The sequence below is a fragment of the Adiantum capillus-veneris genome, chromosome 26 (genome assembly GCF_014529385.1).
Source record: "Adiantum capillus-veneris isolate H3 chromosome 26, ASM1452938v2, whole genome shotgun sequence".
Lineage (NCBI taxonomy): Eukaryota > Viridiplantae > Streptophyta > Polypodiopsida > Polypodiales > Pteridaceae > Adiantum > Adiantum capillus-veneris.
The window spans coordinates 132,188,907-132,214,520 of record NC_140956.1 but is presented as its reverse complement, the minus strand read 5'-3'; the positions used below and the strand labels follow the sequence as shown (position 1 = coordinate 132,214,520).

Genomic DNA, 25,614 nt, shown 5'->3' with positions numbered 1-25,614 from the left:
CAAGACTTTGACAAATAAGTAAAATAAATACCTAATCCAAAATAAATCACATTGGGCTATAACTTGAACAATTGGAACCTCCATACTCATTGCTTGTTACACACACCCCCATTTTTTCCCCTTCTTCCAATTCTTGCTCCACACATCAATATCACCAGCTTCTATGCCCTGAAGGTTCATCTTGCCCACGGTCTTAAAAGGGTTGCTAAAGTTTCAAAGCTTTAGGCCATACTGGTGAGTTGACGATTTAAGCAATGGGAGGCCTGTTTGGTTCACATACAAGGGGCATCCTTGAATTCAACAAGCAAGCAGCATGCTTAAAATTAAGCATGAGTGAGATCTTCCTCCAAGAATGTTCCAGCACCTTACAAGGCGCGTCGATGTGAGAAATTCTTTCTTTTTGTCCAAATCAGCAAACTTGACTACAAAGTCTCTCTTTCGATGTATTCTTCCCTACTCTCCCTGCATCAATGGGCGGCTTTTCTTTTGCCCCCATTTTTATGCATAAAGCCAATGCGTTCTCTTTTGGACTCTTGTCCTCCTTTCATCGCACAACTCATACCTCCAAAGCTCAAAACTAAGGATCATACGAACCTGCCTGTATCCCAAACTCTCAAGGAACTTTTTCCCAATTAGCTGGGAGTTCATCAGAGACTCTGTAGATTGGCACCTGCAAGTGTGTTGCTGTAACAAATCTTAGCATGTGATTAAGCTCTGGTCAGGTACTCCATGGTAAGTCCATTCTGTAGGACCATCGTCGTACATTAGGTTGAGGCTGAGTTAGCATACCATGGCAATCTTCCTATTGAGGCAAACTGCTCAAATGAGACTACAGCATGGCATACAATCTGTCTGGAAAAAGACCCTGCTTGCAAACAAAGAATCTGTTTGACCTAATTATACACCTAGTTTAACTCAGGAAGGGCTTAGATTGGGACTCTTAAGTTAGATATCCACAAGACAATATAACCATCAGCTCCACCACGCATAGTAGTATCAAATGCATATACATATCCTCAGCCATACGTGTCTGATAGTGGGTGTGTATATATCAAAATATGCTCTTCCTCACACACCCATACAAATGCGCACAAGATTATTACAAAGGGCTCATCGTAGACTTAATTTCATGGCTATAGAGATACAAAATGGACTCAGCATAATCAAGCCTAGATCTAAGTAAAGCAATCAAGCGAACCAGAATTACTTTAAACGGTGGTTGACGGGGCATACACCTCACTGAAGGTAGAAAAGCTTAACACAGTATCAACTAGTCACAACTTGAACAAAAACTTCATAATGCAAAAATTCAATGTCCTCTAACATGAATCCATGAAGAGGCCAGATTCATCTTCAAGAAGAAAGTTAACCATTTGAATTGATTAATTGAAGAGTAGCAATGAAAGAGTAGATCCAATACTTACTGAGAACAGATTCTTTAAAATATGTGAGAGGATTAATACAGCCCAAAGTGCCACCCCATTTAGTCTTGACATTAAAGGATATACAGCAGTCAGAAATATCGTAAGCACCTGAAAAACAACATTCCTCATATAAAGAATGTGCATAAACATCGTCCACTGATTTCCTTTCTCTCTGGAAACTAAAATGCATAAATCTACAGACCACCTAACCCTCATAACCAACATGAACCACGTGCTCATTTTTTGGGATGCATTTGAGACTGTCACTTTCAATGCTTGCCAAAGTATTCAATAACCTTTGCAAGCGCATCATGCTCAAACCCCAGATAATGTTGATGATAACTTCGCACCATAACGTGTCAAATTGACATAAGAAAGTTCGGCTCTTACCGCAGAAATTTGAACCATCCGCACAGCTCCGAATAACTTAGTGAGTGGAGCGATCACAAAAAGTTGAAAGAGAAAGAGTGCAGCTCCTATCAAAAGAGCACAAAATACATAAAAGAATGAGAACCAAATAGCAAATCATAATCCAGCTCACCAAAACATTATTGCTGCCAACTCACCAGATAAAGAAAGCACATCACCAACTTCATTAGTTGTAAAGCCTAATCCACCATAGCTAGTAGGGCTAACCGTCCACAATGAGAATATCTGCATTGAAAAGGTTGAAATTTCATGCTTGACAAAATGGAACGAATCAAGAAATCTAACCATTAATAAGAGTATACCGCTTGCCTCAGAAAATGACATTGAATGTAATCCCCACACACAGTAAACATACATAGACACTACAGTCCCAATGTTTTTCCATAGTGGCATCTTATCTTTGGGTGTTTCGATATTGGACCCCCGTATAGAGTAAGTATCTATGCCCCCACTTTCAGGGTTACTGAGTTTCTTCCTGAAGGCCTCCTGAGCCACAATATCATCGCCTATAGGCCCCATTTGATGATTATGAAGACTTTCCTGAAAGAGAGAAACCACCATAACGTCTTATAATGACAAACCTTCAAACATTGAGACACTAAAGTAATTTTTCATAAACAAGCAATCTATTTAACTAGGTTTATTGACATCAAAAGTATGAAAAACACAATCTACTTAACTAGGTCTATCGACACAAAAAGCATGAAAACATGGACAAGTGAAATTGACAAATCTGCGGGGAACTGGCAGAGTAATCCTAGTATCGACAGTTTTGTTCCTACTGCTCAGATGGAAGGACAGCCTAGCTAAACAAGGAGCAAGTGAAATCTTCCTTTCTGAATGGTGATCTCTCAAGGGGAGTAGCACCTCCCAGGTTCCATGATTCCAAATCAAAGTGCAAATGGTTTTATCGGTTGAAGAAGGCCCTATACATATTTTCCTTTAGAGGCTGTTGGGATATATAAGATCTACAGTAATCCAAATGTCTACATCCACAGTTGGGGCTGCAATAATCATTGTGCTCTACATAGACGATCTGATGCTTGCAGGAGATGACGTAGCTGACAACGAAAAAACAAAGAATGCCTACGAGACAAATCCTGAAATGATAGTGTGACTACCTTTACACAATGACGAGCCCCCAAGGCTTTGAATTTGAAGGCCCTAGAGAATCACATGCCCCAAAGCTATAAAATTAGCTCTTCAAGGTATTTAGCTACAAGCTTATGACTCAGGCACTTTTTAAAAAAACTTTTGCAAGCCAGTAAGTAACTGCACACACACAGACACACACACACACACACAAATGAAATGAAATGTTGTATTAACGTCTTCAAAAGGCCAATGTGACTTATGAGACTAGAAAGTTACAATGTGGTGGATCTGATACAAAGTCAAGAGTAACAAGATGACAAAATGACAGAATGACAAAATAGAATACTATGGAATCCTAAACTGCTAGGTGTGGACTAAGCAGCTAAACAACTACCGAGGATAGCTACATCACATGAGATCCAGCATCGGTCGCTGGCGGATCTCATCAATCTCCTCCATCGTCAGTAGTCTGACCGGGCGTCGTGCATGTCGAGCCAAAGTGACCCGAATCCTCTGATGTAGCCTCCGTCGATGCTGTGTAGTTCTCCGCAGTCGTGGACGTCTGGATCTCCCCAGCTCAGTCACTCGGTCGATCAGTATGCCTCTAGTGTAAATCGACGAGCTCTGCTGTGGTAGTAACTCCTCCAAGTGTCCAGTGGCAACTCTAAAGAAGTCTGTGATCTGTCTCTGAGACTGGCTAGCCTCTCCTCTCATCAGGCTCTCTCTGTGTCTGCGCAGCTCGAGCAAGAACAAACCCAGGCATCTCTGATCCTCGTACCGCATGACTCTAGAGAATGGTCCAAAGCCCTCTCTGAACAAGCAATGGAAGCGGCCTCGTATCTCGTAGTAGACGGGGCAGTGGCATGTGTAGTGCAACTCTGTCTCAGGCTCGATGTCACAGAGGGGGCATGTCCTGGCGTCTACTGGTACTCTACTGTATCTCCCAATCTCGATCCGCAGCTGGTGTGAAGATGTGCGTATCTGGCCAATAGCACATCATATCCCATGAGACAAGTGGGTGTCCATGTATCTCGGCCTCGTCACAAAACCATCCTCCGTAAGCTAGAGGAGATGCTCTCTGTAAGCCATCTTCGTGCCCAGCTCCTGTGCTGGCTGTATCCATGTCCTCTTGGTGTCTGGCTGAGTCAAGTCCTAGCGAATGAGCCTGGTGATCTCGGACTGTGTAAGAGTTCGAGAGGGCGCATCCAGTGAGTACTGGAAGGGAGGCAATCTGTCTATGTTGAACCCATGCGCCTAAAACCATGATGTCATCTCCCCATACCAGCATGCCATATCTCCCTGCATGGCTAACTGTCGAGAGGACTCAAGTGCAAGGCGTGCATATCTGTCTCTGGAAGTTCCCACATGCGGTGTATGAAGGAGACAGATCTGGTGAGCGCCTCCCCCAACCACCAGTGGGGGGGCAGCTAGCTCTGCTCGTACAATAGCACGTGGTACTGAAGCCTTGGCTCTAATGAGCCGCGAGATCATAGAGACCAGAGGCTTCTCCATGTCCCCCCATCCATCAATGCGGCCTGTCCTCCCGTGATGATCCACTGAAGGTCCCCAAATCTCAACTCCATAAAGCAATGCAGAAGCCACCAAAGAGTCAAAGAGCCAGAGCTTCGTCCGAGGCTCCTAAAACTGAACCTGTGAACAAATCCTTTCCAATCTACCCAATGTTGCATGGGCTCTGGTCAATCTAGTCTTTGCTGCCCTCCTCAATGAAAGTGCTGGCCCACTAAAAACCACTCCAAGGTAAGTGTAAGCATCTGTATACTCCACCTTCTCCTGGCCGTATGTGAAGGCGGGTACTGACCTCCTGATCCACTGTGGGGTGGTATTAAATACCATGACCTTGGTTTTACCAAGGTTAACGGACAAACCACTTTCCTGGGCAAACCTATGCAAAGCATCCAAGTGACGTTGCATCCCCTCCGGAGAGTCGGAGATCAACACAATATCATCAACATATAAAATAGTGGAGAGAGAGAGAGAGAGAGAGAGAGAGAGAGAGAGAGATTATATCAAGAACTTCACTCTTGCGATTTTCACCCACGAAAGCATAGGCATAAGATGCTCTTCTGTTTTACAGCTGAGAGGGGAATAGAAAGCGATGGAAAAAAGTTTGCTAAAAGAAAAATTGTTAGAGAGGGAAAATCCACCCTCACAAAATCTGCCATGAGAAATGAAATGAAATGTTATATTCAATGTCTTCAAGAGGCCAAAACGACCTATGAGACCCAAAAAGTTACATCCCCGGAGAGTCTACTAAAATGTCTGAAAGAGAACAGCTCTCGAGGGGGAGATTAGGACTTTCCAGAGATATGGTCTTTGGAAAGTGGATAGAGAGAACTACTCTGTGGCACGAAAGGACTCCTGGTATGACGAGTTTAAGACTGAACCACCTTCTAGGGATCAAGTTGCCCTTGCAGAGTGGTCGCGGCCTAACAAAAGAAACCCTAATCCTAAAGACCATCATATCGCCCTCTGATATTAGAGCAACCATCCTCGAATTGCAGAAGGTGAGCAAAGGAGAAGGCAAAAGATTAAAGACAAAGGAAAATTAGAAAAAACACATCGAGATGTGGTGTCATGATAAATCCATGGGATTAAAGAAGGGGCCTCAAAAGTGTCTGATAATCTGTCATGAGTCTAATCATACAGAAGAATAATGAAACATCCTAATTTAGATTTGATATCAATCTTGAGTGATCATCCCCTGGAAGTCTGTAGTGAGGTACCATGTCACACATCAACCTCGTAGTATAAGAAACACGTGCCATCAGCCATCTATGTCACAATTTCAACCACAATACATTTTCAACTCCAAAAGCATTCTGACTAGCAACTTGATTGGCATAGCAAGCTGCGGCTTCATGCCATTTAGAAATGCACAAGCAATGGACGATAGTAGCTGGCGTTTGCCTAGTGATAAATAATCGCTCACCGGAATCCAAAAGCCTGAAACAAGTGCTGGAACTGCAAACGCCGAGATACATAAGCAAGGTAAAGCATAGGGAAACCTGCACAAACAGTTTGAATATTTCTATGCATAAAACATAACATGCACTGTCTCTTAAATTCTGAAATGATACCTGTCAAACAATGATCCTTCGGGAAATAAAGAAGGATACTGTCTTGAAGGCTGAAAAAAGGCAAGACATCAAAAATACTCAGGTTAAAGCCTCACAAAGCATCATCAGCCCAGGTATATTTAGCAAAGAAAGAAAAACAACGAAGTTTACACACGTTTTACAGTATGGCAAGAGTTAGATCAAAAAGTCACATACAGAATTAGAAAGGTATCTTTTGGTAATATTATGGTACTAATAAGTTCTTAGGTGAATTTAATTGTAGTGTTGTCACATCCCAAACGAAAAGCACTTGTATCCTTTTTCTATTAGTCTTAAAATTTTACAAGTGTGTTTTCCTTTTGTAAAACAAGATAGCTAGAACAGTGCACCTTAGTATGATCACCGATGAGTAGCAGAGGTTATGTTGGACCCACGCAGTGAGTTAGAACATAAATAGTGCACACTCCCACCTAGATAACCCAGCACGGCGCTTGTGACTTGTAACTAGTGCATATCGGGATCATACTTGCACATAGAAAGGGTCGATGCCTTGGAGTGTGGGCTAAATCCGCCAAAAAAGACAGTTACAATCAATAAGATGGCATGATCAAGAAGATTCCTCATTATGCATATGTGGGCTGAATGCATTAAATGCTTTTATCTCCTCATAGAAGTGTTAAATCCATGTTTTGAAGTAAAACAGTTTTGTACTCGGAAAGAGCTTTCATCCATACCCATATTGACGTATGTTTTCAGTAGTTCCAAGATCGAAGCTTCTAGAAGATTCTAGGAGGTTCTAGAAGGGAGATTCTAGAAGGAAGGTTCCAAAAGGAGGACAAGTGGCGGGACACTTGTCACAAACTTTTCAAAAGATGGGACACTTGTCAAAAAGATTTGAAAGGAAGAGACAAGTGTGGGCACTTGTCACACAAACTTTAACTCTTACTAAACACTTGTCACTGTCACGGGACGGGCACCACGTGCCATCAAAAAGGAACAAACTGAACAACTTTAAGCACTTCAAATAACAACTGCACTGAATGAGATGCACAACACACGAGACGAGGAATAACGGAGTTCCACCCCAAGAGAGCACTAGCCCCAAACCTTGGCACCCCTTTTCGTATTTCTTTATATTGCTTGAACTCTGTACAATGCCAGTACTCACGCTCTGCACCTTCACCCGGAAGGGTTGAGCCTATGAAAAGCAGTTATATGAAAAGCATCAAACTCTAAAAGCATCTGGTCCCAAAAGCTGACGCTAGAAGCTGTCAACACATTTCACGGAAATTCGTACAGCTGCCATGTCATCAACGTAGAACGTGGAAATCCGTATTGTCTGCCACATGGCACTGTCAGAGCAAAACGCGGGCGTCCATATAGCTGCCACCTCATCATGCTCCACGCAAATCTTTCGGTTTGTGTGTGTGGGTCCATGTCACAGGACAAGCACCACGTGCCATCGAAAAAGAACAGACTAAACAACTTTAAGCACTTCGAATAACAATTGAACTGAAAGAGATGCATGACACACAAGACGAAGATTGACGGAGTTCCACCCCAAGAGAGCACTTGCCTCAAACCTTAGCGCCCCTTTCGGTATTTCTTTTTATTGCTTTAACTCAGTACAATGCCAGTACCAACGCTCTACACCTTCACCCGGAAGAGTGCTAGAGTTTGAGCCCTTTGCCAATTTAAAGGCCCTTGGCCTATGAAAAGCAATTACATGAAAAGAATCAAACTCTAAAAGCGTATGGTCCCAAAAGCTGACGCTAGAAGCTATCATCGTGTTTCCCGGAAATCCGTACAACTGCCACGTCATCAACGTAAAATGCGAAAATCCATACTATCTGCCACATGGCACTGTCAATGCAAAACGCGAACGTTCGTACAGCTGCCACGTCATCATGCTCCACGCAAATCTTTGGGTTTGTGTGTGTGGGTCCTACTTTGTAAGGTGCAACGAAAGTGAATGTTGAGCTTTGCTCAAGATGAGTGCTCCGAACTATGCTCAAGGGTTCCTTTTACTTACGGAAGGGAGAGCCTTCCCTTCCTTTAGTGAGAGAGTGCAATGATCACAAACAAAGTGAATGACACTATGAATGAAGGTGCTGAGAGAGAGAGAGAGAGAGAGAGAGAGAGAATACGACACCAGACGGTTCTCAAACCCTCCTCCAAGGGCCCCCCTCTCTATGGCGAGAGAGGTCTATGCTATTGATTGCACAAATCTGGTACAATGGTCTAGATGCAATGGACTTGCTCACGATGTCGACGACAATCATGACGACGACGAGGACGGGCTGAAATCTGCAAAACGTTGACTTCTGACACTTTTTTGTTTTGTTTTTGGAGTCGGGTAGGGCACACCCGGCCGCTCACCTCATACACCAAAAGGTATACAAGAAGAACGACCAGGACTATACACCCAGAAACCGAAGGCAGACACTTTTGTCACTAGTTTCCTCTGGACTACGAGAGTTCAGAATTATCTACACTCTTAGGGCCATGACTAATCCCTTGAGAGACCCACTTCGCCACTTGGATTTGGGCGTGACAGCGACCAAGTACCTCTGTTCAAAGACCCAGGTACTGCGGGACTTGCTTCGGTCTTCCCTTTGGAGTTGCCTCGTCTAGGTAACTTATCGCTCACCTCACTAAACTGCCTTTGAAACCCGACGGTTTCCCCCTAGGAAATGCCATACCCGCTTGGGAGGGTGTCGGCTCATAGGTGGCGTCCGCTGAGGTTGGTGATGTCTCCCGTTTGCACCTCCCAACCCTTTTTAGGTGAAGTTGACACCCCCCCCCCCCCCCGGGGGGGGGGGAATGGCACTTGGGCGCTCTTATAGCTCATCTGACTTCTGACACTGTGTTGACGAGGATGGCGATGACGACGATACACTGAAAACGCAGATGCTGAAATCTGCAGACAGCGAGCTGAATCTGACGGTACGGCGAGGATCTGTTGCGGGTAGTTGAGATCTCCGAGGCTAGGGCTGATCTGTTGTGTCTTAAGTGCTGAAAACTAAAAACCCTAATGTGCTTGGTCTGATCTGAAGCCGGAATCTGCAAACGCTAGGTTGAGTCTGCAAATTGAAAAACGCCAAGTCTGATCTGCTATCCATTGAAACGCTAGGTTGTAGCAGAAAACGCTAGGCTGATCTGTAGCCAAAAACGCTATCTACTCTGTTGTTGGCTGGAAACGCTAGGCCTCTTCCCTGTCTTGCTGAGAAGGTGCTTGCTAGAACTTTTGTTGCCTCTTCTACCAGAAAGTGCTAGCGCTAGGTTTTATTTATAGTAGCTTAGCAAAATTGCGTTACCCAGTTTTCCAACAAAAGTCACTTATTGAATAATAAGTGAAACTTGTTCTTGACGGTCATCTTGTTCAATGCCCTATAATCAACACACAACCGAGACAAACCATCCTTCTTGCGAACAAATAAAATAGGAGCAGCAAAAGGACTTACACTAGGACGTACGAATCCTCTGGCCACCAACTCCGTGAGTTGCCGCTCTTAACTCTTCTTCCCGAGTCTTGTTCAAACGGTAGGGAGCCTTACTAACTGGCTGTGCCCCCTCCATGAGTTCGATGCTATGGTCCTCCAGCCGCTCGGGAGGGAGGCGGGGTGGAAGATCATCTTGCAAAAAGAGATGCTTAAACTTGGTAAACAAAGCTGAATACCTCTCTGGAGCCTGAATGCTCTGGGTAACTGGAGAGAAATAGATGAATGCCGCTTGTGCTCCTCTTCGTAATTCACGCATCGCCTGCACACGAGAAATGAGAGGCAAAGAATTCAGACCCTCCTCACCACGAATGATCATGGGAGAGTCACTTTTGGCATTTAGAGTGAGAGTATTGCCGGCCCAATCAATGAGAGGGTTATGCTCACGAAACCATCTAATGCCCAAAATCATATCACATCCTGAGAGAGGAGAAACGACAAATTTGTTGCGGAAGGAAGCTTGTTGAACACTGAATAACACATCTAGGTACTCTTGCGTGATGAGAGAGTCCATACCAGGAGCAAAGCCCGACACCTCGAGAGGAGTCGTCCGGCTAACCTCTAGGCGGGCTCTCTCTACAAGAGAGGCACCAATCACATCATGCATACTGCTTGAATCAAACAATATGACAAAACGCTGACCCTTCACATGATCATAACATTTAAAGAGAGACTCATCAATGTGTGTCTCAGAAACATGTGGAGACTCAAATTGGTTCATTAAAGTGCTTGTGGTAGTTGTTGGTGCTTTGGGTTCTTTAGGTGGTGTTGTCTTAGGACAACCCTTCTTAATGTGACCCTTGTCATGACATTGATAACAACGACCTTCCTTAGCATAAATGACTCGTTCTTCTGCTGTTATGTATACTCCTATAATTCCTTGTCTGGCTTTTTCATCCGGGGTTAGCTTAGGTTTAGCACGTGTTTTAGTTTTACCCTTAGATTCATTTTGAGAGTTCTTTTCCAAAGGATTAGAGGAAGATTGGCTAGAAGAGTTACCGTTCTTACCATTCTTACCGTGCTGTGGGTTATGAGGAGTCTGAGAGGTACTATAAGAAGACTTACTCTCCTTAGGCTTTCCTTTGTTGTGCTTCATCTCCTATGCGAGAGCAATCACTACCGCCTTGTTGAGATCTATTGGATCGAGTACTTCGACATCAAATTGATATACTCGTCCAACCCATAAAGGAATGCCTCTTTGCGCTCATTATCCGATTTGCATAATTGGGTGCCGAGCTGTAAAACACGACTAGAGAAAGACATAACTGGCATACTATTTTGCTTGAGACTGCACCAATCGTCTTTCAACCGCGCTACGTACTGAGGAGGCATAAACCGCGCCTTGAGCTTATCTTGGAAGTCGGCCCAATTGAAGGAAAGGGGCATGCCTTCTTCGGCTTCTTCTAAGTGCGCGGTCAACTGTGCCTCTTGCCATGCGTGATACCAATTAATGGCATCACCGGCAAGGTAGGCTGCCGTCAAAACCTTGCTATTTTCTGTTTTCTTAGTTGTCGCAAAGTAAGCATTAAATTGATGCAACCAAGAATGAATAATAGTAGCATCCATCTTATCGTCATACTTACTGAACATCAACTTAGTGACTAGATTGTTGGAGTCCGAATGTCTGCTTGTGCTACCTGATGAACTGCCCACATCTTTGACCGGCTCGGACTTCGAGGTGAGTACCTGTAGGACCAACTATTGCATACGTTGAAGTTGGTCACGCTCTAACTCCAAGGCCGCTCGTCTTTCTTCGGCCGCTATGCGTTGAGCTTCGCGTGCCTGATCACGCTCAAGCTCCGTAGCTGCCCTTCTTTCTTCGCGCTCACGATCCAAGGCTGCCTTTCTTTCTTCGGCGCCAAGAGCACTTAATCACGTTGGCGATCTAAGGTTGCGCGTTGCACCTCTTGTTGTAGCATCATGTCTATCATCGTCTTGACCAAAGCCTCCATAGGATTTGGTACAACCCGTGGCGTAGATGGGAAAAAGGGAGGGTCGGAAAAACCTCCTAGTGGGGAAAATTCTTCTTCGCCACCTCTATGCTCCTTATCTTCATGCAAAGTATCCATTCCGCTTCAGGTGATGACCATACACTCAGATCTTGGGTACTTAAGTTCGCGAGGAACTTAGGTTCTTGAGGTTCTTGGGGTCCTTGAGGTTCTTGAGGTTCTTGAGTTCTTTAGCTTGCAATCTGTGTTCGAGAAGGCTTTTCTCTTACCCCAGCTCGACTCTTCCCTGCGAGCGCACCCTTTGGCGTTTTTCCAACCTCACGTCGATTGGCCGGCCGCTAAGTGCACGGTCCGCTCTCAAATGAGTGAAAAGAGGAACAAGGGCCAAGCCCTTCTTTCTTGGGTTACCTGTCACTCTTCAAAAACACGATTAGGAATAAACACGCCGAAGTGAACTTGGGTTACGTGCGACCGCAACAAGCAAAAAATTCTTGTGGTTCTTTCCTTGAGTGATACAGAACACTACCAAAGCTCTGATACCAATGTAAGGTGCAGCGGAAGTGAATGTTGAACTTTGCTCAAGATGAGTGCTCCGAACTATGCTCATTTTACTTACGGAAGGGAGAGCCTTCCGTTCCTTTAGTAAGAGAGTGCAATGATCACAAACGAAACACTGTGAATGAAGGTGCTAAGACTGAGAGAGAGAGAGAGAGAGAGAGAGAGAGAGAGAGAGAAATACGACACCAGACGGTTCTCAAACCCTCCTCCAAGGGCCCCCCTCTCTATGGCGAGAGAGGTCTATGCTATTTATTGCACAAATCTGGTACAATGGTCTAGATGCAATGCACTTGCTGATGATGTCGACAACAATGATGACGATGATGACGACGTGCTGAAATCTGAAAACGCTAGGTCTGAAATCTGCAAAACGCTGACTTATGCTGAATTCTGACACTGTGTCGGTGAGGACGGCGAGGACGATGATACGCTGAAAACGCAGATGCTGAAATCTGCGGACAACGGGCTGAATCTGACGGTACGACAAGGATCTGTTGCGGGTAAGTGAGATCTGCGAGGCTAGGGGCTGATCTGCTGTGTCTAAGTGCTGAAAACTGAAAACGCCGATGTGCTTGGGCTGATCTGACGCCGGAATCTGCAAACGCTAGGTTGAGTCTGCAAATTGAAAAACGCGAGGTGAACTGTAGCAAAAACGCCAAGTCTAATCTGCTATCTGTTGAAACGCTAGGCTGAATCTGTAGCAGAAAACGCTAGGCTGATCTGTAGCCAAAAATGCTATCTGCTTTGCTGTTGGCTGGAAGCGCTAGGCCTCCTGCCGGTCTTGCTGAGAAGGTGCACTGCAAGTTGTTGGAACTTCTGTTGCCTCTTTTCCAAGAAAGTGCTAGCGCTAGGTTTTATTTATAGTAGATTAGCAAATTTGCTTTACAAAGTTTTCCAACAAAAGTCACTTAGTAAATAATAAGTGAAAAATGGATAAATAGGGAAAATGGGTTCTGTGCACTGTAAAATGCTCATGATGGGTACTGACTGTCATGCTGTGTGCGATATGCAACTACTCTAAGTGCCTGGACATGCACGACCTGCGCACAGGCTCACAAAGGTGCCAGAACACTTCCTAAGCTGACCAGAACCATAGACCTGAAGTAGCTTGTCCACATGCACATAGGGCTAGATGTACATGTGACATACTTTATTTAACCTCTTTAGGTCACTTGGGCCCCATCACATGGGGTCCCATAAGTTGGTAAACTTATGACTTGAAACTCTGTAATTGCTTGGCCTGCTTAGCGAGGACCTGCAAGTTGGATAGAACTTTTTCTTCTTCTACCTGCTTCTGCTTCTTCTACTACTTCTAGGGTTTAGGCTCCTCGGTCGGATTTTGCATGTTGGCTCCTGTTAACCCTCACGGCTCACGGACACCCTATCACCTACGACGGACGTGTATTATGTATTTGGTAGAGTCAGGTACCGGGCTTGTCGGACCAATAGGAAAAGGGTAAGAGTGATCGCTGATGAGAGGCGCACTCTAACTGGGACATTCAAGGGATTAGTTGGCTAAGCATGGGCGCCCAAGTGTGAATGGGGTGAGCTCATATAAAAGCCAACTAAACCTAATTTTTACTCATTCTCTCATTTGTGCAATAGAAGAGTGCTCTTGCTCCATCTCCATCTCCATCTTCTTCTTCTTCACCTCCGTGTGAGTGTGTGTATGTGAGAGAGAGAGAGAGAGAGGGAGAGTGTGTGTGCGATCGAGCATTACGAAGGCACGACGGCGGCGAAGCGGTTGAGCGCGGCACGACTGCAGCTTCTTCTTCATCGCGGCGAGGAATCCATTACGAAGGCGAGCGTAGAGCGGTGAGTGACACACCCTTTGCTCTCTTGAGCTTGCTAGTTTAGGCTTGTTGTGTGCTTGGAGCCGTCTGCGGCTCGTACACGGTGTATTGGCAAGTCCCTTGCTTCGACAGTGCGGCAAGGAGCGCACATTTTTGGCGCCGCTGCCGGGGATATGCCCTACACTAAGCTCGGTTAGTACTTTACGCTTTCTTGTGGTGCAATCTCTATCATAGGAAAGGCAGGGAATGAGTGTGTGTAGTTGTGTGGAGATTTCTTTTTTTTGCGTTTTCTACGTTTTCTGGTTTGCACTGCACAGCTAGCATTTCTTGCGTTTTTGCATTTTCTGCATTTTCTGTCAAGTTTCAATTTTTGTAATTTTTTGCGTTTTCTGTGTTAAATTTTCTGTCAAGTTCCAATTTCTGCAATTTTCTGCATTTTCTGTGCTTTTTTAATTTTCTGCATTTCTTGCGTTTGTTCAATTTCTGCAATTTCTGCATATCTGCACTTTCAATTTCTGCGTTTTCAATTTCTGTATTTTCTGCATTTTTTTTTAAAAAAAAACTTCTGGAAAAAAAAATTATTTCTTTAAAAAAAAAAACGGAAAATAAAACACGGGTGAGGGGGAAGATAAATTTTTCGAAAATAAAAAACGTGAGTATAAAAACGGACGGGTTGGTTTGTATAAAAGATAGATCGGGATCGGGATCATTTCCCCAAGCCCAAGCCAAAGCCCAAGCCCAAGCCCAAGCCCAAGCCCAAGCCCAAGCCCAGGCCCAGGCCTCAGTCCTCAGTCTTATGATATATACTAGACTCACTCTTATATATATACCCTACTCCCTCAAGAGGGAATGAGAGCATGTGGGACAAGTCCTCCACTCTCCTCCTTTCTCTTCCCACTTGCACCCTTAGACTTTCTAGTTTGGGCCTAGTTCCCTATTGGAAATTGACAGTTTTAGGGATTCCGAGGGCATAGAGTGACCAAACGGAGGGCTGTAAAGCACGGCACGACCCTCTGACCGATACGCTCGTTTCGAGCTATCACACGGCCCATTCCACGACACGCTCTAAAAAATCTAGCAAAAAAACAAACAAAAAACACGCTAAAAACTAGTCACAAGGCCTCCTAGAGCAGCTTTTTGACACCTTAGGGTATCAAAAGCACATGCACTTACGCTCTGGGCGGGTGCTAGAACACGAGCATATTGAGGGTGCCTCTGTTCATACAGACACCCATTACCCATCCACGATAGGCTCTAGACCCTCAGCGGGGACACAAGGTAGCACCACCCAAGACCCTAAAATAGCCGCTAGTGATTCCTCCTCCGACTCAGAAATCATGGAAGCATACCCTACCCAAAACACTGAGAGAGAAGGCCATGCACCTCCCGAAGCTCCACAGCCTAGTACTAGTATGTTTAGTCGTTTCATGGAAACATTAGGTAGAGCTACTTGCTCAGAACCTGATGCAAATGAAGCACACGAAGGGGGTGGGGAAGTGGACTCTCCTTTCACATCGCACGTGGACCCCACACCCCCAAAGAGTGTCCATGTGGATATCCTACCAACTTCTTACCAAGAAGGCCCTGTTGAGCTGCCTCCTTCAGAAGTTCCCTCTAGAGTACCGTTGGTGACAAGTAAAACCACGGGGAGCAACATTGCTTCTACCTCACAGGAAACCGTTAACACGTCGACTCTAGAAGGATTGTTCATTAATGATCATTGGACATACGACCTCCACACTGAGGTGTTGACGGATCTACACTCTGGCCACGCCTACCATGTAGGATGGATAGAGATTGTACAATCCACCTCTAGTGCCACGAGCATCGAAGATCAACAGAAAATGATCTGTAATGTTATCCATGGCATTATTCAATCAGAAAGGCAAAACCGAGGGGTAAATATACTCTCAACTGGCCCCATGAGATTTCTGGATACAAGCAAGGCTCAACAGCCTACTCTATCACAAACGGAGACTCCTCTAATGAGCCCCGTGGACCCATCTTACGTCATTTCACCTGGGGTCTCTATGCAATCTGAGCCTCCGAGCGAAAACTTTAGCTTCCCTAACTTGGCTCAACCCTCTATCAAGGAAAACACAGTGCTCACTCCAGGGATAAGCCTGACAGAGAATGTACCGATGACATCTACGGTTAGCGCAGTGCCACTACCTAGTGTCGTAGTACCTAATATGGGGCCTCGACCATATGTGCCTCTAGCCCCTTATGCACACATGGCCCCCACACCTCCAATAGTACCACTTGTTTACGCTCCTCGAGTGCCGCTCCCTAGCCCTTATCCGAGTGGACCTATGCCCGGTTATGTTCCATATCCTGCATCATCCACACATATGCCAAGACCGGCACCCGTCCCTCTCCCACATATGATTCCAAGAGTACCTCCACCGGCCCTACCTCCTCACATAGGTGACTTGGCAGCGTTTGCTCAAACCATAGGTCGATCTATCGCGGAAAATATGCGTCACGCATCTGATAGAGAGCCTAGAAGTAAGGCAGTACAAATTGCCAAACTCACGCAAAAATTCAATGGAGACAAAGATGCTAGGAAACACATTGAAGTGTTTGAACAAGTATGTGATTCCTTAGGGGAACGCAACGAACTACATAAGTGCAATGCCTTAAGCTTGACATTAAGTGGGAAGGCTGGAGATTGATATAGGACCCTAAGGGTGGACGAGAAAACAATCTACCCTACCCTTCGAAGGTTGTTTCTAAAGGAGTACATACGAGGTGTGCTTTGGGGTGTAGCATCTCAGCTACAGAAGGCCGAACGTAAGGAAGGAGAGTCAGTAAGGGACTTCATTAGTCGTCTAAAGCACTTAAACTCTCGTTGCTCTGTAAATGAGCGCTTCAACAATAACCAACTGCTTGATCAATTCATTCGAGGGTTGAGGAATGAAGGAATCTATAGTGGACTAGTGATTAGAGGTATCACAACCTGGGAAGATGTCACTGCCAATGCAATCCAACTAGAGGACAACTTGATGATAGCAGGCATGAGGGTGTCTACTGACACGAGATCCACTAGCTCACAACCATTGAGTATGAACCCATGACTGCAAAGCCCATTGCCAATGAGCCAAAGGTATTTGAGACATTCTTGACAGACCTCACCAAGGCAATCCAAGAATCTCTTAAGGATAATCGACCCCCTCAAAATAGTCACATGTATCCAAGAAGGGAGCAACAATGGTGTTCCATTTGCTTAGGTCCACATAGCACTAGTGAGTGCCCTACGTTTAGAGTAAAATTTAATGGAACTTGCAACGCATGTGGTAGGTATGGTCACCAAGCTAAGGATTGTTTAATGATCAAACGTATGATGGCAAATAGACCACCTGTAGCCTGGACAGATGCACCTCGAGCTCCTGTATTGATGCCTGCTCCACCTGTTGAGCAACTACCGCAACACATGGTCCCTAGATCTCAAAATGTTGTACAAGCTACACCGTTACCACCTCCTGTGCTAGGACCGCAGCCCCCGTATCCAAGAGTCGCCCCTATGAACCAAGTGGGTTGCGAGCCATCTAATGCTTATGCAGATGGTTGTGAGGAGGAAATAGACACTAGTATTGCCTACGGACTTGATACATTGGAAGAGTGTCCTATATACTACATGGAAGATTGTTGGGGGCAAGTCAAGCCGGTTTATCAAGCTGCTGCTCTCGCATCCAGAGGTCAAAATATCAACACCCAGGCTAGGAGGCCACCTCTTCAATGCTACGAGTGTGGTGGACCACATCGGGCAGCGGAGTGCCCTATTAGGCTGCAAAAGAATGCTGCACAGATGCAAATGAATCAAGGGAGCACGTCTGCAATGCCAATACTCACATGTAATCGTTGTGGCATAGATCACTTGATTGCCCAATGCCCCTATAACCCAAATGCGCCTAAAATCACACCCCTGAATTTGGTCGAAATTGCTAGTGTGACATCGCCAATACCACCCGTCGCACCCGCTTATGCGATTACACGGTCCATGCTTCAAGGGCCAGGCCATATCCTCGAAGAGAGAGATACCGCGTCAGTTATCCAAGCAAAGAAAAAGAAGACACGAAGGAAGAAGTCGCAGAATACGGAAAATTCAAAGCTAAGTTCCAAAACAAACATAGGAACAGGAGATGACCCCGTGTATATGAATGACCTCGAGGATGATTCAGATTCAGTCGAGACAATGGAGACTAGAACCAATACCACAAAGAGAAAGACCGACAAAGAAAACCGTAACATGGAACCAAATGAAAACCGAATAAGAGAAAATCATAAAGAGCCTCTGAAAACACCACAAGTGTTTCCAAATCCAATCCAAGACCCCCAAGATAAACCGCAGGGGCAAAAAGGGAAGAATCGTAAAAAGAAGATTGGGACGTACCCAAACCCAGTAGACGAGATTGAGCAGGTGAAACATCTAACAGGTTTAGTGGAGGAGACTCAAAGGAAACTAAAACTAGAACCAGAACCCATGCATGTCAAAATTCATGACACAGTGTTTCCCACGCAAGTTCATCCACCCCACATGAACCATAGACCGTTAGCCATATCTAGTATCATCCAAGAAGGGAGTGAGGACGGGACATCAGAAAGTGAGCATACACCCTTCTTGTTGGAAAGGATGTTTAACGAAGGAATACCTGATCCCATTGAGGAATATGAGATTCCATCCTCACCAGTTCCTAGTCAAGGACCTACACCCTGCAAAACGCCAATGAATGTTGCCAAACTAGTGGACTTCATGTCTTCTGAGGTTCGAACCACGATCATAGCAAAGCTGTATGGAGATCTGAGTTATTCCTTGCACTTCGAGCATTCCTTAATGGAGAGCTACGAACGGGATTACCGCAGTTTGCGCAACCAAATAGGCCTGACTCGATTATGATTGATGAGGAAAATCGTGTGCAATCACTTGACTTAGATGGACACGAGTCTGTGATCGAGGTACCCATAAACGAATTAGGGCAGTATTTTGAAGGCGACGAGTCTAATGCGACCCTACCCATCACTACCAAGGGATTAACTATAAAGGGAATTCTTGATGGTGGTGCGGGAGTTAGCATCGTTACAAAAGATTGTTGGGAATCCATGGGAAAACCCCGCCTCAGTGTTACTAACATTGTGGTAAAGATGGCAAATGGTACCATAGCCAAACCTATGGGGATGCTCAAGGATCTTAAGATCAAAGTTTTAGGACACAAGGTACGACATACGTTCATTGTAATGGATTTCTCTAAACACCTTATGTCATATGAAATGATTTTAGGACGACCATTCATGAGGGAAGCACAAATGGTTCATGATTGGTCTAAAAATCATGTCTATTTGCAATTCCAAGACTCTGTCCTTAGAGTGGATTTGGTGACTGGTAAGGTACACCCCTTGGGGAGTAAAACCATTATTGATCATCGCTCTGACACCACAGTTCTCTCGGCCCCACTACAATATTGTTACACTTGTAAGAAGGATACAGACATTGGCCAAGATTCTCCTTATATGGATATCCTACCTGGGATGACTGAGTCGGACAATGTGGATTGGGTCCACCTAGCATCAACCATAGACACTTGGGGAAATAGGGGGACGACCTGGGTAACACCTGAGGGGGATGAAATGCCTATACCCTTAAATATGCTACAAGCAATGCATATCGCTTCCGACAAGACTCATCCTAATGTAACGAAGAAAACATACAAGTGGGTCCCTAAAGCTTCTTTAGTGACCATAGCTAGTGCTAAAAAACAAAAGCCTTGTAAGAAACGTACCACTCGCTCCAAGAAAAGTAAGAAAATGTTGCGATGGATCCCTAAACGACTATTGGAAGCCCAAGGCTATTATCAAGGAAATGATCAAATCTGGGTTCCAAAACGTAGATTGTGCTCTTACCTATCACCTGACCCAAGTGAGCCCAATCCCGTAGTTCCAAAACGAATCAATGATCGTGAAAAGAAAAAAATCACAGAGTGCTACACACCCGCTCCCGAGCTAGTTTGGGTACCAAAGAAAGAACGATTTGTTCCACCTAGCTCAGGAAGGGGGGAGTCCCATGAAGCTTCTAGCTCCTCATGTAATACATCCATAGAGGTAAAAGCTTCTACACAGTCTCCATCTATAGTTGTGGACCTCCATGAAGCTACAAAAGAATCCACACCTCCCAGTGTTCAAGAATCACCTGATGAACCACTTCAAGTTCGATCCTGGGAGAGTACCTTACCACCCTTGCAACTTGACGAGGCACCTAGGGTAATAGAAAACTACTGGCAAAAATCCTCACCTATTACCAACTGGAACAATTGGTTTCAAAGGGTGACAAGCTCATTTCAAATGGTATGATCTACCCAAGGAAGGGGGAGTGTTTGTGGACATCCATCATTCACTTGCTTCCCTCTCAACCTTTCTCCCTGACCTCTTAATCTCCGATCTTAGGGAATGTACATATAAAGCTTTATACTCACAAAAGACAAAAAAATAAAGAGCAAGAGCAATTAGCAAACGAGTATGCACAATAAAAGTCAAAACATTGACTCAGACCTACACATGTCACATCTGGTACAGTGAAACAGAAACCTATGTCATAAAACACCTTTGATCCTCATCACTTGAGTGATGGAGAGTAGGTAAGATTAGTACGATAGGAGTGTTTCTGTTTTAGAGTTGAGTGATTAGAAAAGTTCTCTTTTCCCACTGATGTGCCTCCTAGAGGTATTGTTTGTGTTTCCTAGTGTGTACAGGAGCGTGTTGCTATTGATAGGATTTGGACCTTCATGGAACCTTCAGATCAAGCGCGACCATCAACACAAACAGGTGTTTTATGTCCATTAGCATTGCCCCTTATCTTTTTGCATCTATGTTTGTCTGCTTTGATTGTGATTGGTAGCATAATATTCAGCGCATTTGCTTAGTATCAAACATTTAATTCAATGTAATGTTTTGTCATAATCAGTTGTCTAGGTTTAAAAATCAAGCAGTCCGACTAAGCGAGTTTGACCACTAGGAATTAGAAACCTTCTCTTAATACCATGGGGAATGCCTTCCTAATAAGCAATGGTTACTTAGGTTCTTAATCCGATTTAGGCAACATTGTATGAAATGTACTAGGGCTTTCTAGTGGGCTTAACCCTAGTGACCTTTAGCTTAAGTATTATAAAGGGAGTTTACTAATGTGATGAGCCTGGGGAGGGTACCAGTGTTATATGACCCCCCAAAGTTACAAAATTAAAATGCTGAAAATGAACAAACAAAAAATCAAAGTGCCACAATGTAAAATTTTAAGCTGGAAGAGAAATCCCTGCTTAAATTGGTACTTCACTCACATGTATTGCCTATGGTACTAGAGCCCTAGAGGTTCCCAGTGTGGGCGCTTTTCCTTGAAAAGCAAAAAACCCAAGGCATACAAAATAAACACCCACATCATAATTGAATCAATGTGAAAAGACTTTGGGGGGTCAAAGAAAAAGTAATCAGTCAGGCGATGATTTCATGAGAAATTCCTTTTATAATAGCTTAACTACAAGGTTTTCTAGATATAGCCTCTAGTCAGCCCTCGAACATGAATACTTGGCTCTCGCGATTAAACAACTTAATTGACCACAGAAAATTAAGAAGCTTACCCATGGTATTAATATTCGATCTCTAGTGCCTTTCGACCATCAAATTAGCGACCCCAGACTTGTTTAATTTTCTACCTTTACATCTGTTTATGCATTTGATTACATTGCAATTTAATGTTCATTGCTAACAAATTGTTTGAAATTCTTTTACCAATCAATTTGTCTACCTAAAACTGCATATGCTTTTTAAGAGAATGCAATTACTGTGCCAATGCTGTTTGATTTTGCAGTGACTGAAGAAGGCTAAGGACATTCATCTCAAATGCTCTTCCACCTCGACGAACCAGCTTCAACTCAATAGCTTCCGAGGACGGAATCTACATCAGGAAGGGGGGCATGTTAACCCTCACGGCTCACGAACACCCTATCACCTACGACGGACGTGTATTATGTATTTGGTAGAGTCAGGTACCGGGCTTGTCGGACCAATAGGAAAAGGGTAAGAGTGATCGCCGATGAGAGGCGCACTCTAACTGGGACATTCAAGGGATTAGTTGGCTAAGCATGGGCGCCCAAGTGTGAATGGGGTGAGCTCATATAAAAGCCAACTAAACCTAATTTTTACTCATTCTCTCATTTGTGCAATAGAAGAGTGCTCTTGCTCCATCTCCATCTCCATCTCCATCTTCTTCTTCTTCACCTCCGTGTGTGTGTGTGTATGTGTGAGAGAGAGAGAGAGAGAGGGAGAGTGTGTGTGCGATCGAGCATTACGAAGGCACGACGGCGGCGAAGCGGTTGAGCGCGGCACGACTGCAGCTTCTTCTTCATCGCGGCGAGGAATCCACTACGAAGGCGAGCGTAGAGCGGTGAGTGACACACCCTTTGCTCTCTTGAGCTTGCTAGTTTAGGCTTGTTGTGTGCTTGGAGCCGTCTGCGGCTCGTACACGGTGTATTGGCAAGTCCCTTGCTTCGACAGTGCGGCAAGGAGCGCACAGCTCCGTTCTTCAGTGGCTTGACACGTCAGTAATTTGTGACATCTCCCCTTCTTGAAAGAAAGTAATCGTCCGTGATTACCGTATATTTGCAAAACAACTCAAGTTAACTCAAAAATTTCCGGTGGTCATTCTGAGGGACAATCAGTTTTCTCATTCCAAATTGGAGCTCTGTATATTCTGGGTCGTTGGCTTCCCCGAAGAATCTCATCCAATAAGAAGTATATTCTCATTCCAAATCAGAGCTCTTGATATTCCGGCGTAGCAAAATTAGCCATCACACCCATACCGTGCCAATCTCCAGCAGGTGTCTTGATGTATTAAAATTACATACCCAAGCAATCTCACCCAATAAGGAATATTCAGTGGTTGGCACATCACAATGCAACACAAATATTCACATATGCATGTTACAAGACATAGAAACATAAAGCCGTCGATGAACACTCCCCCCGCAGATAACCATCCACGTCCAGGCCATGAGCTGTTCAATGACTCCCTCGTCAGTCTTCCCGCAAATAACCTAAAAAGATCCGGGCCATGAGATATAGAGGCCTTTTACAACCGAACGCCTCCCAAACCGCAGTTTGCGTCGTTTGGAGGTGCTGAGAGTAACCATTGCTTAGACTTCTTAATACTCCCCTCGTAAATAACCATCTAGGTCCGGGCTATGAGTAACAACAACAACAATACTCCCCCCGTAAATAACCACAAGAGTCGGGGCCATAAGAAAAAAAAACACTTTTCAAACATTCAATACTCCCCCCGCAAATAACCACAAGGATCTGGGCCATGAGTAATGTGCAAGCATTCTCAAATATCAATTCTCTTCAATACTACCCGGGAGTAAATCACCAATCGTTGAAACCAGTATTAAAACCAAAGTCAAACAATGCAAAATCGGCACCAAGACAGGGTAAAAACAGATACCATCCATTTCAAACAAATCCCAAAAAGGATCACCAAACAAGTTCTCAAACAGAACTCAGAAAACTGCTAAATCAAACTAAAAAATCATTCTCGACATCAGTCAAGCTCGAAGAGACAACTGGCTTTCCATCCTGAAACTTGCACCAAAATTAGGGTTAGATTTCTTCCATAGGGTTATAGCTCACCGCAGCATGGTCCATGAGTTTTTGGACATACAATGTTCTTGTAGCGGTGATGATAGTCCCAAGATATAGCAATCACACTCGACCTCCAAGATTGTCAACTCGACAAAAGATACCTATTGCGAGATGTCGAGAAATTTCAAGTTCTAATCTGCTACAGTTTTTGTGGCAAACCTTTTAGACTACCCCACTCTGCCAGAAGCTTCACTCCGAAGGAAGATGTTAGAAAGCATGTAACTTCGGGCATAAGACAGAGCGGATGCGCGATGGAGTAAGGGTGGGAGTGGCTAATAAGTTCGGGGTCGAGACACGAATATTCTATAATAAAATTTCATGTAAACTTTGGAAGCACCAACTTGCTTGGTATGCTCTTTTGGAAACTCTTTAATTGCTTGGCCCACTCGGCAAGGATCTGCAAGTACTTGCTTCCCCCCTCTCTATCGCTAGAGAGGTATTTGCTTTAGATTGCACAAACGTTGTTACAATGTTCTAGATGCTGATGGGATCGTGCAGTAGATGCTTGGATCTGCGCAGCTAAGGGCTGGACAGCAAAAACGCTAGGGATTCTAGATACGATCTGCAATGGCAATGAGGCTATAAGTTGATCTGCTATCGCCGGTGGCAGCGATGGGCTGAAAACTGAAAAACATTGGCTGCTGAATGTGAAAATGCAGGGCTGATATGGTACTTTAGCGAAAACTGAAAACGCTAACTAGCTCGTGTGAAAATCTGAAAACACTGGCTGATCTGGTACGATGGGCTGGCTGATTTGGTGCAAGAACGCCAGAGAGGTCATGAGGTACTGCAAGTACTTGGTACTTGTACTGCAGGTACTGACTTATTGTTGAGAAGTGACCCCTAGGGTCACTTAATAAGCTAGGTCGGGCAATGCCAATAGAAACCCACTATTTCTAAAAGTGATGCAAAAATGTCACTTCTTAATAAGTTGATGAACTATTAATAAGAGGCGATTCACATGCAGATAAATACCTACGCTGGGTACTAATGCAACTGTAAGGGAACACTCCCCAATGCCTACACGTAGCAGACATTGGCTATTGTAATATTTTTAGCTAAGGCTACAGATAAATAAAAATGATTTTTGTGCACGCACAATGAATTTATGAACTTATACATTTGGTACCAATTAATTATTTGAACATAATACGGGTAAATTTTTCTAGTGTAACCTCGGAATTTATCCGTGTCCGGAGAGAGCATGGATGACTGCCATAAGTTCTTTCTCATAGATGGAAGCATGAAGCTCCACATCACGAAGTTGTCAACTTTCATAAGCTATTGCATGGCCTTCTTGATTGAAGACTGAGCCAATGCAATCGCCTAAAGCATCACAATGTACTTCAAATGGTTTTCGGAGATCAAATACGATAAGGATGGATCCATGGGTGAGAAGGTACTTGAGTTTTTCAAAAGCTTCCTTCTAATTAGTCCCCCATACAAAAGATATCTTTTTCTTTGTGAGATCATTGAGAGGTGCAGCTACATGAGCGAAATGGCGTTGTCAGGAGTTTTTTGGAAGAAGTGACTGCGCATATGTACATACACATGCATGGTGCATCGAACAAAGAATTGCCCATTTTCCAGAGCCAGGTGGTTACGTGGGGCCCACATGTGTACAAGTAGGACAACATGTACATAGTACATCGATTTTCATTGTCACCAGTATCAGTGTTTTTTTTCTATAATAATGAGGAGTTTGTAGAGCGTAAAACTTCTCGAGGAAGCTATCAACGGACAGACGCCATGAGGTAAGCAGGTGCGTCAAGTGGCATCCAATGGCGTTAGGAGGACAAATGGGATCAAGACTTGCACATGGTAAGTGAGGACACAATGGGAATGTTTTCTTGTGATAATGATGCAAAAAGGTCATCATGAGAACTGTATTTGGGAGCCACTTCACGTGATTGCGGGATGCATTATTGGGAAAATTTGAGTGCTAGGTGTACGGATGGATGTAGAAGGGTGACAAAAATGCACTACGTGGCCATTTTTTGGCCTGTCCGGAATCCATTTGAGGTCAATGAAAAGGCCTTAAGGTGCCCAAGGGATAAAGTGAAGTGTGAACACTGAAAAATCAGAGAAAAAAACCAGAAAAAACGTGG

At 44.4% G+C, this 25,614-nt stretch overlaps 1 protein-coding gene across 5 annotated transcripts in view; it reads right to left on the bottom strand.

Moving 5' to 3' along the window:
* LOC147424228 (protein ZINC INDUCED FACILITATOR-LIKE 1-like) overlaps nt 1–25,614 on the bottom strand; it is an 88,874-nt gene that overhangs the window by 34,669 nt on the left and 28,591 nt on the right. For 4 of the 5 annotated variants that reach the window (XR_015186526.1, XM_086500951.1, XM_086500950.1 and 1 more), the window contains 6 exons: nt 6,047–6,096; nt 5,899–5,974; nt 2,163–2,393; nt 1,991–2,078; nt 1,815–1,900; nt 1,425–1,532 (listed from right to left, as the gene is read on the bottom strand). Coding sequence is in view for 4 of the 5 variants with exons in the window: in XM_086500951.1 (XP_086357077.1) it covers nt 1,425–1,532; nt 1,815–1,900; nt 1,991–2,078; nt 2,163–2,393; nt 5,899–5,974; nt 6,047–6,096 (639 nt within the window). In the remaining variant the exon portion in view is untranslated. The remainder of the gene's footprint in view (nt 1–1,424; nt 1,533–1,814; nt 1,901–1,990; nt 2,079–2,162; nt 2,394–5,898; nt 5,975–6,046; nt 6,097–25,614) is intronic. The other variant, XM_086500952.1, reaches the window with a different exon arrangement.